At 33.4% G+C, this 16,284-nt stretch overlaps 1 protein-coding gene across 1 annotated transcript in view; it reads right to left on the reverse strand.

Moving 5' to 3' along the window:
• LOC143251881 (integrin-linked protein kinase homolog pat-4-like) overlaps window positions 1-14,346 on the reverse strand; it is a 69,958-nt gene extending 55,612 nt beyond the window's left edge. The window contains 3 exon segments of the mRNA XM_076503202.1: window positions 377-472; window positions 8,005-8,170; window positions 13,915-14,346. Coding sequence (XP_076359317.1) covers window positions 377-472; window positions 8,005-8,170; window positions 13,915-14,003 — 351 coding nt within the window. The 5' untranslated portion in view covers window positions 14,004-14,346.
• Window positions 14,347-16,284: the final 1,938 nt, after the last annotated feature.

A 16,284-nucleotide genomic window follows, 5' to 3' on the forward strand; every position in this document is an offset into this window, starting at 1 on the left:
GTGCTACGTGGCAATGAAACTTGTTATTAAAAGTATATTTTCAGTACATAATATTTTTATTAGTAAATTTATCTTAGTTATAGTACTGGCAGAGTAAAAACAAAACCAAAACCTAGCTGTGGTTTAATGAAAATTAATTAACATTAAAAATACTTAATGATAATTGGATATTACTTACTCAGTGACCTCTGGTGAAGCTCTAAACACAGCTAGCTATTGGTTTTATGTTGTGATAAAATAAAAGCAGACAACCAGTTTACGTCGCTCATCAGCTTGGACAAAATTAAAACTATTAATTTTGTATATTATCGATGGTTCCTGCCATAGCAATATATCAATCTAATGATTAACATGGACCAAGAAGTGATGGATTTACCTGTGCAATGTCTACGTAGCCCCAGAAGCAAGCATAATGAAGAGCCGTGTTTCCATGTTCATTCACAGCATTGATATCAGCTTTACTTCGAAGAAGCTAAGGTTTAAAAAGAAAATTAAAAAGTTATTATTCATTCTACTTGGAACACAGAACTTATAACTACGTGTTCAAGAAGAAAACAAACAAACCCATTGAATATACCATACATGTGCTATTGAAACGAGTTTATGTTTCGTTCAGCGTTATTTGATATATAGTTTGTTATTTTAACTCGAAAACAAGCAGAAACAAAAATAAATTAAACAAAAACGCTGCATCAACTGAAAAGGTCCCAGGATACAATCTAAAATGTGGGATTATAAAATGTATCCTAGGTTTCAGAGGTAACTGAGGAATTAGGGGACGCATAGCGGTGGGGATACACCATCTACCAGTCTTAACTTCCATTTGCCAATTTCACATTAAAAAAGTAAATAGCAAGAGATATAGAATTAGAATTAAAAAATTGTGAGATCTTTTCAGTTGACGCAGCTTTTTATTTATTTAATTTGTTTTTATTTCGACTTGTTTTGAGTTGAAATAATACATTTTATAATTAGTCAGAGGTTTGGATTTGCTGTTTTTAATGCAGTTCTTCCTTATGATTTTACTATTTAACTTCATTAAAATGTAATTATTTTCACTAATATATATATATTTATGAAATTAAATAATTTCATACAAATAAAGCCAAATAAATAAACAAAATCATCAGGAACAACTTCGTTAAAAACAGCAAATCCCAGCCTCTGATTAATTATATTATAACTATAAATTTTTAAGCCATAAAAAAAATGCGCTACATGTTTGTAAAAAAATCTTAGAGTACAAGTTACAACGTGGGATTACAAAATGTATCCTAGGTTTTGGAGGTAACTGCGGAAGTAGGACCCGCATTGCGATGGGGGATACACCGTCTATCAGTCTTAACCTCCAGTTTGCTAGTCTCGCATACCCATATATTATAAACATTATAACTTCGTAGTTATTCAGATATTGTAAAATTTGCACTAAATTACAATATTTTATTAATGATGCTGAAATACGGAAACAAAAATTAATAGTTAATGGATTTAATAAAGAAATTTTAGATAACATTATTAAATTATTCTGCAATAAATACAAAGAAAGTAAAATAAGATAAATTTTACTGAAATAACAAACTATTTTTAGTTACAAGTAAGAATTTGGCACTACTTTATGCGGATGTACACATTGTATCTAGGAAGGTCGAAACATTGTTCTCTCCTTATCAATAAAACAGCCGTTCTGAAATATATTTTTATTTCAAGTGAGTTTCTCGTCATCAAAAAGGCTGTACACCTTGAGCCTCATATAAAAAAACGATATTCACAATAAACTACCACTTTACTGATGTCGTGTTAATTAGTACCTTTACCATATTGGGGGCAGGAATGCTAACTTCAAGATACAAGTTTTATCTTACTTACCCTCAAATGGTAGCACCTTATTTTTATCTTTTTACATTTATCTTATTCTTATTTTAACTTGGGAGAGCAGTCGCGTTGTCTCAACGGTCTGCAAGCAGGGAAGGGTGATATGATGTTGTGCGTTGTGGGCTTGAGTACCTACACCTCTCGCTCTCCTAATTTCTACTCTTCTTATGTGAGAGTAGCGAATTGGAGGTTAAGATTGATGGACGGTGTATCTCCATCGCAATGTGGGTCCTACTTCCGCAGTTACCTCCAAAACCTAGGATATACTTTATAATCCCACGTTGTAACTTGTACCCTGGGATCTTTTTAGAAATATGCAGCGTATTTTATTTAATTTTAATGTGTTTTGTTTATGACTTAAAATGTATGGTTTTTATTCGACTGTGTTTTTGTTCATTCACAGGGGACGAAACATTTAAATTTCAACGAGAACCGCCAATAGAAAGCGCTTTATTTGATATGTTAACAGTGACCATTCGATTCAAAAATTAAACGGTGACTGACGTTCCTTGATAATTATACATATTCGTTAATCACAGGAGCGGATTGTTACCAACCAAAACTTAAAAGGCAAGTGACTCCAGCTCTCCGCTGGTTTCACCGCTTAAGCTTTGTTTTTTGAGACAGAAAACGTAAAATAAACAAACACAAATGTGGACGTATTCTATCAAGCTGTTGTAGATGATATAAATTCTTTAGCATACCAACATTATGTATAGGTATCAAGCTGTTGTAGATGATATACATTCTTTAGCATACCAACATTATGTATCGGTATCAAGCTGTTGTAGATGATATAAATTCTTTAGCATACCAACATTATGTATAGGTATCAAGCTGTTGTAGATGATATAAATTCTTTAGCATACCAACATTATGTATAGGTATCAAGCTGTTGTAGATATAAATTCTTCAGCATACCTACATTATGTACAGGTATCAAGCTGCTGTAGATGATATAAATTCTTTAGCGTACCAACATTATGTATAGGTATCAAGCTGTTGTAGATGATATAAATTCTTTAGCATACCAACATTATGTATAGGTATCAAGCTGTTGTAGATGATATAAATTCTTTAACATACCTACATTATGTATAGGTATCAAGCTGTTGCAGATGATATAAATTCTTTAGCATACCAACATTATATATAGGTATCAAGCTGTTGCAGATGATATAAATTCTTCAGCATACCAACATTATGTATCGGTATCAAGCTGTTGTAGATGATATAAATTCTTAAGCATACCAACATTATGTATAGGTATCAAGCTGTTGTAGATGATATAAATTCTTTAACATACCTACATTATGTATAGGTATCAAGCTGTTGCAGATGATAAATTCTTTAGCATACCAACATTATGTATAGGTATCAAGCTGTTGTAGATGATATAAATTCTTTAGCATACCAACATTATGTATAGGTATCAAGCTGTTGTAGATGATATAAATTCTTTAGCATACCAACATTATGTATAGGTATCAAGCTGTTGTAGATGATATAAATTCTTTAGCATACCAACATTATGTATAGGTATCAAGCTGTTGTAGATGATATAAATTCTTTAGCATACCAACATTATGTATAGGTATCAAGCTGTTGTAGATGATATAAATTCTTTAGCATACCAACATTATGTATCGGTATAAAGCTGTTGTAGATGATATAAATTCTTTAACATACCAACATTATGTATAGGTATCAAGCTGTTGCAGATGATATAAATTCTTCAGCATACCAACATTATGTATCGGTATCAAGCTGTTGTAGATGATATAAATTCTTAAGCATACCAACATTATGTACAGGTATCAAACTGTTGTAGATGATATAAATTCTTTAGCATACCAACATTATGTATAGGTATCAAGCTGTTGTAGATGATATAAATTCTTTAACATACCAACATTATGTATAGGTATCAAGCTGTTGTAGATGATATAAATTCTTTAACATACCAACATTATGTATAGGTATCAAGCTGTTGTAGATGATATAAATTCTTTAGCATACCAACATTATGTATAGGTATCAAGCTGTTGTAGATGATATAAATTCTTCAGCATACCAACATTATGTATAGGTATCAAGCTGTTGTAGATGATATAAATTCTTTAGCATACCAACATTATGTATAGGTATCAAGCTGTTGTAGATGATATAAATTCTTTAGCATACCAACATTATGTATAGGTATCAAGCTGTTGTAGATGATATAAATTCTTTAGCATACCAACATTATGTATAGGTATCAAGCTGTTGTAGATGATATAAATTCTTTAGCATACCAACATTATGTATAGGTATCAAGCTGTTGTAGATGATATAAATTCTTTAGCATACCAACATTATGTATAGGTATCAAGCTGTTGTAGATGATATAAATTCTTTAGCATACCAACATTATGTATAGGTATCAAGCTGTTGTAGATGATATAAATTCTTTAGCATACCAACATTATGTATAGGTATCAAGCTGTTGTAGATGATATAAATTCTTTAGCATACCAACATTATGTATAGGTATCAAGCTGTTGTAGATGATATAAATTCTTTAGCATACCAACATTATGTATAGGTATCAAGCTGTTGTAGATGATATAAATTCTTTAGCATACCAACATTATGTATAGGTATCAAGCTGTTGTAGATGATATAAATTCTTTAGCATACCAACATTATGTATAGGTATCAAGCTGTTGTAGATGATATAAATTCTTTAGCATACCAACATTATGTATAGGTATCAAGCTGTTGTAGATGATATAAATTCTTTAGCATACCAACATTATGTATAGGTATCAAGCTGTTGTAGATGATATAAATTCTTTAGCATACCAACATTATGTATAGGTATCAAGCTGTTGTAGATGATATAAATTCTTTAGCATACCAACATTATGTATAGGTATCAAGCTGTTGTAGATGATATAAATTCTTTAGCATACCAACATTATGTATAGGTATCAAGCTGTTGTAGATGATATAAATTCTTTAGCATACCAACATTATGTATAGGTATCAAGCTGTTGTAGATGATATAAATTCTTTAGCATACCAACATTATGTATAGGTATCAAGCTGTTGTAGATGATATAAATTCTTTAGCATACCAACATTATGTATAGGTATCAAGCTGTTGTAGATGATATAAATTCTTTAGCATACCAACATTATGTATAGGTATCAAGCTGTTGTAGATGATATAAATTCTTTAGCATACCAACATTATGTATAGGTATCAAGCTGTTGTAGATGATATAAATTCTTTAGCATACCAACATTATGTATAGGTATCAAGCTGTTGTAGATGATATAAATTCTTTAGCATACCAACATTATGTATAGGTATCAAGCTGTTGTAGATGATATAAATTCTTTAGCATACCAACATTATGTATAGGTATCAAGCTGTTGTAGATGATATAAATTCTTTAGCATACCAACATTATGTATAGGTATCAAGCTGTTGTAGATGATATAAATTCTTTAGCATACCAACATTATGTATAGGTATCAAGCTGTTGTAGATGATATAAATTCTTTAGCATACCAACATTATGTATCAAGCTGTTGTAGATGATATAAATTCTTTAGCATACCAACATTATGTATCAAGCTGTTGTAGATGATATAAATTCTTTAGCATACCAACATTATGTATAGGTATCAAGCTGTTGTAGATGATATAAATTCAAGCTGTTGTAGATGATATAAATTCTTTAGCATTTATGCATACTGTTGTAGATGATTATGTGTATAGGTATCAAGCTGTTGTAGATGATATAAATTCTTTAGCATACCAACATTATGTATAGGTATCAAGCTGTTGTAGATGATATAAATTCTTTAGCATACCAACATTATGTATAGGTATCAAGCTGTTGTAGATGATATAAATTCTTTAGCATACCAACATTATGTATAGGTATCAAGCTGTTGTAGATATAGGAGCTGTTGCAGATATATAAATTCTTTAGCATACCAACATTATGTATAGGTATCAAGCTGTTGCAGATGATATAAATTCTTTCAAGCTGTTGTAGAGCATACCAACATTATGTATAGGTATCAAGCTGTTGTAGATGATATAAATTCTTTAGCATACCAACATTATGTATAGGTATCAAGCTGTTGTAGATGATATAAATTCTTTAGCATACCAACATTATGTATAGGTATCAAGCTGTTGTAGATGATATAAATTCTTTAGCATACCAACATTATGTATAGGTATCAAGCTGTTGTAGATGATATAAATTCTTTAGCATACCAACATTATGTATAGGTATCAAGCTGTTGTAGATGATATAAATTCTTTAGCATACCAACATTATGTATAGGTATCAAGCTGTTGTAGATGATATAAATTCTTTAGCATACCAACATTATGTATAGGTATCAAGCTGTTGTAGATGATATAAATTCTTTAGCATACCAACATTATGTATAGGTATCAAGCTGTTGTAGATGATATAAATTCTTTAGCATACCAACATTATGTATAGGTATCAAGCTGTTGTAGATGATATAAATTCTTTAGCATACCAACATTATGTATAGGTGTCAAGCTGTTGCAGATGATATAAATTCTTTAGCATACCAACATTATGTATAGGTATCAAGCTGTTGTAGATGATATAAATTCTTTAGCATACCTACATTATGTACAGGTATCAAGCTGTTGTAGATGATATAAATTCTTTAGCATACCAACATTATGTATCGGTATCAAGCTGTTGTAGATGATATAAATTCTTTAGCATACCAACATTATGTATAAGTATCAAGCTGTTGCAGATGATATAAATTCTTTAGCATACCAACATTATGTATAGGTATCAAGCTGTTGTAGATGAAATGGATTTTTAAAGGAAAATGTGAAACAAGTACATCTTTTTGTTGTTTAATCAAAATAAGCTCCTTTAGACTCAATACACTTCTGCCCATGACTTGTAAGTTTATATAAATACCATCTTTAAAGAACTGGATACCAGTGATGCAACGAAGACACTTTCAAATGATTTTTGGTTTGTAAACATTTTTTTCCCTTTAAAAAGTGATAATCTGTAGGGGGAAGGTTTGGTGAGTATGGTGGATAAGGTAAAGTTTTACACTGAAGAATGTTTAGTTTTTGAACAGTAAGGTGTGAGACACGAAGTCATCAAACAGTATGGGTCCACTGAGATTCACTGTTTGTGCATAATTTCAGGTTCACAACAGTATTTCTCTACTCTGATTGATTCTCCTGAGTTTTAAAACAGATCACACCTGCTGATGACCAACAACACTGACCAGAAGTTTCTTAAGGTAAAGAGCTGGTTTTGGTGCTTTTTCATAGTCAAGCCACTGTCCGAATCATAGGTGACTGCTGTAAAAAATCCATTTGTTAATACTGGTAACATTTGTGTCTCCACAACAGGCAGTTACCATCTATTCTGCAAAGTTTCATCATGCCAGAAAACTGTTGAATAATGACCACTAAGTTGGTCAGCGAGTTCTTTCATGGTTTGGTGAGTATCTGATTCAACCAAGCCCTTCAATTCTTCCTCAATAATGGCTGTCTGAAAACAGTCCTAAAGCTCATTTTCAAGGACTGTGTCACCACAGTAAAATATTCTAAATGAGTGCTGGGCACTCATTAGCTGTGCCATCATCAAATGTATGATTGATATTATGAGCTGTTGTTATCAGATTGTGACCAAGCTTGAACTCGTACAAAACATTACACAAGTATTAATTTTATCCACGGTGAAAAAATGAATATAAATAAGATTTAGTTTTTGAAATAATAAAAATAAAGTAAGCTTGAAGTGAACCAGACAGTATACTACATTATTAAAGTAAGCTTGAAGTGAACCAGACAGTATACTACATTATTAAAGTAAGCTTGAAGTGAACCAGACAGTATACTACATTATTAAAGTAAGCTTGAAGTGAACCAGACAGTATACTATATTATTGTGACAAATTTATAGTAATTCTGCTGTTTTGGCCACTAAAAACTGAGTTTCAAATTCATATATGAAAGTTATACATTTCATATGCCTGATACAACACCCTAAAGTAAACCCCCAGCACCTCACCTGATACAACACCCCTAAATTAAAACCCCCAGCACCTCACCATGTGTACAATATCCCTATGACCGTGAGCAGCTGCGAGGTGTAAGGCAGTGTCGTCTCCCATGTTGGTGGCATTGATCCGCACCCCACGAGCTATCAGCATCTCCACTATGCTAACTTTACCGTGTTTGGATGCCCAGTGTAGTGGACTGAACCCATGGTCATCACTAGAACAATATATATAAAATAATAATGGATCATAAGCAAACAAACCAACACACTTCTATGTTTAACGATGGCACACACACACACACACATACTTCTATGTTTAACAATGCTACACGTTGAATTTTCGTTGCTTACGAGCTAAATAACTACACGGTATAACCTGGTGATTAAAGAGGGTCGCGGGTTCGAATCCCATTGTTGAACATGCTCACTCTCAGCCTTTGAGACATTATAATGTGACGGTTGACGGTCAATCCTGCTTATTCTTTGGTAAATAGTAATCCAACAAGTGGTGATGGGTGTTTTAGGTTAACTGCCTTCCCTCTCATCTGTCATTTTTAAAAATTAAGAACGACTAGCGCAGATAGCCCTCTTCGAGCTTTACGTGAAACACCAGAAATTAAGTATTTGGTAACAGTAATTATTATGTATGTAAATCCAGAAATGTGTGTTATATTCTGCACAAAACTAAATAGAAGTGAAATGAACAGAACAGGTTAGCCTTTACTGTTACAGAAATAATGTGAATCAGTTGAATGTCTGTCGGTGTTTGGGTAAGAAAAGTTCATACCCTGGAAGGTCAGGTTCTCTGTGCCCTCTTCCTCCTCCCTGTACTTATGTTCTTTACGGATTGATATTTATAATTGTAGAACTGAATATTATTTTGATCCTTTTCAGGGCAATGTCCATGTATTGTGGTTCATATATAGTGATTATTTTATTCTGTCAGCAGAATGTCAAGTTTGTTGGTGGCATTCTTTAATACATATATATATATATATTATTACTATTATTATTATTTTATATATATTTTTATTTATTTTTATATTTAAAATATAAATTAACTGGGGAGAGATATTTAGGACTAGCTTCATCATGTATAAGGTACCTGTCTAGTTCGCATAGTAATTCGTTTTTAATCCAATTCTTATTAAAGTACATTATTGTACTATGTAGGAGTCTATCTCGTATGGTTGGTATGTTCAAGTATTTATGAATGAACTGAGATGATATCGTTCTTGGAACTCTGTATGCAGTTGTGAGGAGTGTGTTTTGGATTGTTTGTAGTTTAAATTATTTTATTGCTTACAGTTATCCATGCTGGAGCTGCATAATCTATTACAGGTCTAATACATGTTTTATAGATTTTTAGTATGTTATCTGTAGATGCTCCATTGTTTTTACCAGTTAAACTCCTAGCATAGTTAGTTCTTCGTCAGACTTTATTTTTAATTTCGTTCACATGATTGATCCAAGTTAGTTTTGAATCATAGGTCAGACCTAAAAATTTTGCCGATGGGGCAATCTGGAGTAGTGTGCCATTCATATATAATTCTGGCTGTTGTTTTTTGTGTTTTGTTAATTTCGTAAAAACTACGAGTTGTGTTTTTGCTGTGTTTATTTTTATTCTATATTTTTGACAGTATTCACTTATTCTACTTAGTTGCAGTTGTATGTTAGTGGCTGCTATCGTGGGTGTTGCGGCACTTTTCCAGACTGCCACATCATCTGCGAACTGTGAAGAGAATCCATGATTTGGATCCTTCAGTGGCATATTGTTTACATACATGATGAAGAGTATAGGGCTAACCACCCCTCCCTGAGGGACACCAGCTTCAGGAGTAAAGTATTCAGAAAATGTTCCTTTAACATTCACTCTACATTTTCTGTTTTCCAAAAAGTTAGATAACCAGCGAATAATTCCTCGCGGTAGTTCCATTTCATTCATTCGGAACCTTAGACCATCGTGCCAAACAGTGTCGAATGCTTTCTCGATATCAAGGAAGCAAGCGACTGTACATTCTTTTTTATTGAAGCTATCTATTATGGTTTCGGTTAATCTAATTAGGTAGTCTGTCGTTTGTCTAAATTTCCTGAATCCATTTTGTTCTTTTGGTAATTTTGATGTTATTTCCAAGAATGTGGAGAGTCTATTACTGATTATTCTTTCAAGAATTTTGCCTACACAGCTGGTCAGGCTGATTGGTTGGTAGCTATTAGGTTTATTTGCTGGCTTTCCTTCCTTATGGAACATTAATATATTTGCAAACTTCCAAGAAACTGAGATGCATTCTGAGGATAGAGATAGGTTAGAAAGTGAATTTAGGTGGTCAAACAATTTCGGAGTGCCCTTTTTTAGAAGGATAGCTTGTATTTCATCTTCACCTGGTGCTTTGTTTTTGTGTTTTTTATTGCTTCGAGTAGTCCTTGAAGGATATTTCATTTGTTAGTAACGTGCTTGTATAATCTGTGTCTGAACTTGTATTTGTATCAGTTATGTTTATTGGAAAAATTGGTTCAAATTGATGTTTATTGTTTAATATGTGATTAGTGACTTTAGTGTAGAAATATGTATTCATATCTGGATCAGTGCGAGTTTTAAATGTATTTTAAAGTTGATCTTTGAAAGCTTCGGCTATTTCTTTATTTGTGTGTGCTGTAGTATTATTATGTTCAAGTGGAGGATATTTCTTTATTTGTGTGTGCTATAGTATTATTATGTTCAAGTGGAGGATATTTCATTATTTGTGTGTGCTATAGTGTTATTATGTTCAAGTGGAGGATATTTCTTTATTTGTGTTTTCATTTGTAAGTCTTTTAAGATGTGACCAGAATTTTTTCGGGTCAGTTTTATCATTTAGTTTTGAGCAGTAGTTGTCCCATTTATCTTGTTTTTGTTGTTTTATTTGTGTTTTGATGTGATTTCTAATGTGAATCAGTTATAGTTTTAACACTAATAATTTAAATACAAACCGCATACTTTACTGTACCATTGAAATCACGTGCTCTGAGGCTGTAAGCGTTACATGAGATGGGGGGTGATACGATCAAGTCTGAATAAGAAGCCCAGGAAGGAAGTTGGTATACGTCACGGATGGGTTTACGTCACGGATGGGTTTAGGAGAAAATACGTCAAGAAACATAGTTTTGTGGTCACTTCATCTTTACTGTTTGCACTACTAATACTAAACTCAAGTGTAAACAACACACGTACAACCCACGCATTATGCTTTCATTTATCCCATTGTTCGATTTCACTAACATATTCTGGAGTTTACTTTACGATGTACTAAAACCCTACACACGTACAACATTGTTTGTTTGTATATACTAGTGTACAACAAATTTCATTATTTATTATGGCTGCTTTATCGTATTGTTCCGAGGTACTATTCCCGCTGTGGATAGAACAACGTGTAGTTTTGTGCTAAACAAACAGTTTTACGATCGCACTTTTGCGATTTTTACTGCGTTTGTTTAGATTCAAATCAGGTTAATGTAATCCAAAATGTTTACGGATGTACCAGGTTTTTAATTTTAAACCTCATGTAAATTGACAAGTTTTATTTCTGAACGGTGAAGTATTATCAAACGTGAATGCGTGAAAAATAAATAAATGATCAACAGGTTTTGGCGGTAATAAGATTGACTCTGTTGTCGTCATAAAATGAACCACCATTTCCACCTCCATGTATAACCACCTTCTGGAAATATTTATTGGATTTTTTTTTTTTTTTATTTAGTTTGAAGAGAGGGTATGGGAGGTGCATCGATCTAACAAACTAACAAACTTAAATATTAAACAAAAAAATGTCATCTCAGGACCCTAAATCAGAATCGATGTACAAACGATCAAATTTCAAAACCTAACATTTCTGAATTTTCGTGCAAAGATATACAAGGCTAAGCTGTGTGTGTGTGTGTGTGTGTGTGTGTGTGTGCGCGCGCGCGTTTTCTTACAGTAAAGCCACATGGAGCTATCTGTTAAGCCCACCGAGGGTAATTGAACCTCGATTATAGCGTTGAACTAGCGGGGAGCAAGGCTTAGCTGAATATAGCCGTACTTAATTTTGAAATGATAGGCTAGAAGGAACCATCTAGTCAACAGCACCCTCCGCCAACTGCTGGGCAACTGTCATCTGACCAAATAGTGGCTGTTATAAACATGAAGTGCCGAGTTATTTTATTATTATTGTGTGTGTGTGTGTGTGTGTGTGTGTGTGTGTGTGTGTGTGTGTGTCTTGTCCAGGCGCACTGATCACTTGGTCATCTTCACCCCACAATTCAAGCGATTCAATATAGGAATATCCGTGATACGTTAGGATCTCTCTCGCCTTTTGTTTTTTTCTTTTTTCACCCTGAATTTCTTATATTCGGAGTTCAGGATATTTCATGATCTATCGTAGCTGAATATTGTAGAATGTCTCAACTAAGTAATGCAACAGTTGATACAAAGTTATTTGTTTTAATTCAACACGTTTAATGTAACTGTTATATTAGGTGTCGTTAAAACGGGGTTAATAAAACTCGAGTAAGGACCGCTATTCAACAGCACCCACGTGCAAACTTTTACGCTACGTTAATGAAACTGTTGGAATTAAGTAATTCTTATTAACACACAAAAGGCGTAAGGACCAAAGCACGTTTTTTTTTTAATTTTAACACACAAAAGGCGTAAGGACCAAAGCATGTTTTTTCACTTTTAACACACAAAAGGTGTAAGGACCAAAGCATGTTTTTTCACTTTTAACACACAAAAGGTGTAAGGACCAAAGCATGTTTTTTCACTTTTAACACACAAAAGGTGTAAGGACCAAAGCATGTTTTTTTTCATTTTAACACACAAAAGGCGTAAGGACCAAAGCATGTTTTTTCATTTTAACACACAAAGGCGTAAGGACCAAAGCACGTTTTTTTCATTTTTAACACACAAAAGGCGTAAGGACCAAAGCATGTTTTTTTCATTTTTAACACACAAAAGGCGTAAGGACCAAAGCATGTTTTTTTCATTTTTAACACACAAAAGGCGTAAGGACCAAAGCATGTTTTTTTCATTTTTAACACACAAAAGGCGTAAGGACCAAAGCACGTTTTTTTTTCATTTTAACACAATAAAAGGCGTAAGGACCAAAGCATGTTTTTTCATTTTAACACAAAAGGCGTAAGGACCAAAGCATGTTTTTTTACATTTTAACACACAAAAGGCGTAAGGACCAAAGCACGTTTTTTAATTTTAACACACAAAAGGCGTAAGGACCAAAGCACGTTTTTTAATTTTTAACACACAAAAGGCTTAAGGACCAAAGCACGTTTTTTAATTTTAAGGGGTTCGTTTCCCGTTGGTGGACACAGCAGATAGCTCGACGTGGCTTTGCTGTAAGAAACACACACACACACACACTCTCACATACACACTCTTACAAATTAAATCGCAACTCGTTTGAAAATAGAAACAAAACATACTTACTGTAACGTTGTGATGGTAGGATATCAGTGTATTTATGTTAGTAGAACAAAACTTATTAACATTTAATTATAAGTAAATAATAAATAAGAGCATAAAATATAAAAATAAAGTTATTATTAATTTATAACGAGGCTCATGGTGAGTAAATTGTGGGTCGCATAACTATTACAGTATGTAAATTATAATCAGAAGAGACAAATTTATCAACAAACACGTTTTAAAAGTCATTTCGCAAATATTAACACTATTAAATAATACGTTAAGAAAAAATAAACCTAAAAAATTTAAAATTTACGCTGTTCAGTATTTAAACAAATTACAAGTTACAGTGGTGCGAGGGACACTACAAAATGCACGTTCAGTAGAGGAGGTGTCCTAAAAAAATACAATAAAACATAAGAATTTAGACAAAAAACGTATTGCTATGTCACTTATCATTCGTGAAATTTAAACATTTTGAAAACAATGTAATTTAAGATACCAAACCATGCTTACCCCTGGTTCATGTCGTGTTCAGGGTCGTCCAACCAAACACGAACCTGAAAACCATTACCTTCTTTACACCACTGGAAGATATCATCCATAATTTTTACTGCTAAGTATTAACTAATGGTTTTATAACTCTGGTGATTACGTCGTGCCCGAACTGTTGCAAAGTTTCGAATAGTTGTTTCTGTAGTTGGTTAAATAGGTCTTTTTTTTATTCCTCACGTGTGCCTTATTTTTATTAAACAGTTATGTATCAAGTCGAGCCACTATCTCGTAAACGTTAGGTTCACACAACAGATTTGATAGCGAGTTCTACACACTATGCCATTACTTACCCCGTAAATAATAATTCTTAGTGCTACAACTTTTCCCTAATAACCTCTGATTCCGGGAAATTAGAACACGTGTATGTTCTTTTCCTGTTCATTTCCTCCATTTATCAGTATAAACGGAAAACGTTGTCACTAGAGGGCGAACTGTTTTTGTGCCTTAGATCAAAAATTGTAATGTTTTTATTTCGAAATAAATAATATTCAGAACCTTCCTTCCAAGTAGCTAGTTTTCGTTTAGTCCTAAAATACACTAGAGTTATAATCCCATAAGTTTACTGCTTCGCCACTAGAGGACAGCACGTTGATAAATAACAATTTTAGTTAATCAACTGATAAATAAAATATATAAAAATAAAACAATTTTTTCCAACTATTATCATTGCATGACAAAGTGGTTATTGATAAACGCCAACAGCAACAGTGAAAATAAATATAGGCGATAGCAGGAGAATTTGTCGAAATCCTTTGAGTGAGAGGGGTGCTCAATTTGTGGGGGGTAGTTTGGTTTTGTTTGTTTTGAATTTCGCACCAAGCTACACGAGGGCTATCTACGCTAGCCGTCCCTAATTTAGCAGTGTAAGACCAGAGGGAAGGCAGCTAGACATCACCAGCCATTACCAACTCTTGGGCTACTCTTTTACCAACGAATAGTGGGATTGACTGTCACATTATAACGTCTCCACGGCTGAAAGGGCAAGCATGTATGGTGTGTTGTTACTTTTGAAGTTGTTGTTGTGGTTAAACTACTTGTTCGTTTGATATGAAATGGCTGATTGTATAGGTAAAAATTAAAACGCCATATTTTTGACAAACACCAATATTATTGATCAAAATATCTTCATTTGCTGCAATGGTTTTCTCCCAACGGGATACTAATGAAAATATCCCGTCTCTATAGAACTCCATTGTTTTAGAGACAATAAACTCTTCAACGGTTTCGAAAGTAGTCTCATGATTTCTAAATGTTTTGTTCCGGAAAAACAGCTTCAAGTGCCGGGAAAGGTGATAATTAGTTGTAGATGGTCAGATGACGGATGCTCCAAAATTTCATATTTCAATTCTCTCATTTTAAAATGGTCATTTGTAAGGTTTGAGGCCTGGCCCAAATCTTGTAGCAGATTCGTTCCTTACCTGTTCACCAATGATAGCTGTTTGGTGGTTAATTTTAGATGCATTTTATTAATTTATTGACAGTAAGATCATGCTGTATTTGCTTCACCTGGTTGCAGAAAGAAGTAATGGATACTTTCCTCTGCATATCACCATACTGTCACCATAATATTTTTTTTTGCGTGCAAAGGCGGTTTCAGAGCATGTCTCGGAGATTTATCTGCGTCTAACCATTGTCCTGATCTCTTCCGGTTGTCACACAAGACCCACTTCTCGTCGCAGGTGACGATTCACTTCAAGAATGACTTCCTCTTGTGTCTGACTAGTTTCTGCCCTTTCGCGAATTAGTCCAGTACCAATTTGTCCAATTTTTAACCTTTCCGATTGTAGCCACGAGACAAGAAACAGCAATACTGGAAACTTCTAAGTTTGCTGCGAATTGTCGTTTATGGATTAGCTTCCACAACAACTCTTAATCTTTCTTCATTGGTTACAGATTGAGACCTTCCTCGGATTTATTCTCGAGGTCCATATCATCGGAACGAAATTCAACACTCTCGTCAATACTGAACACTTGTCAATACTCTCGTCAATACTGAACACTCTTGTCAATACTGAACACTTGTCAATACTGAACACTCTCGTCAATACTGAACACTCTTGTCAATACTGAACACTCTCATCAATACTGAACACTCTTGTCAATACTGAATAGCATGCAGTCAAATTATTGTATCCAACTTTTCCTTATTGAACTCACTCTTCAGCTTAGCGGAAGTTGACCGTTTCTTATGAAACGACCTAAAATAATATAGATGCGTTGCTAATGAAGTCGATCTGTGTTGTATTCTCGCGAGTTTTATGAAAACAGTTTTAATAAGCTATCTACAGAATTAGACGTATTTAAGAAAATATGGGGCTTTACACCCCCTCT

Source organism: Tachypleus tridentatus, chromosome 6 (genome assembly GCF_004210375.1).
Source record: "Tachypleus tridentatus isolate NWPU-2018 chromosome 6, ASM421037v1, whole genome shotgun sequence".
Classification (NCBI taxonomy): Eukaryota; Metazoa; Arthropoda; class Merostomata; order Xiphosura; family Limulidae; genus Tachypleus; species Tachypleus tridentatus.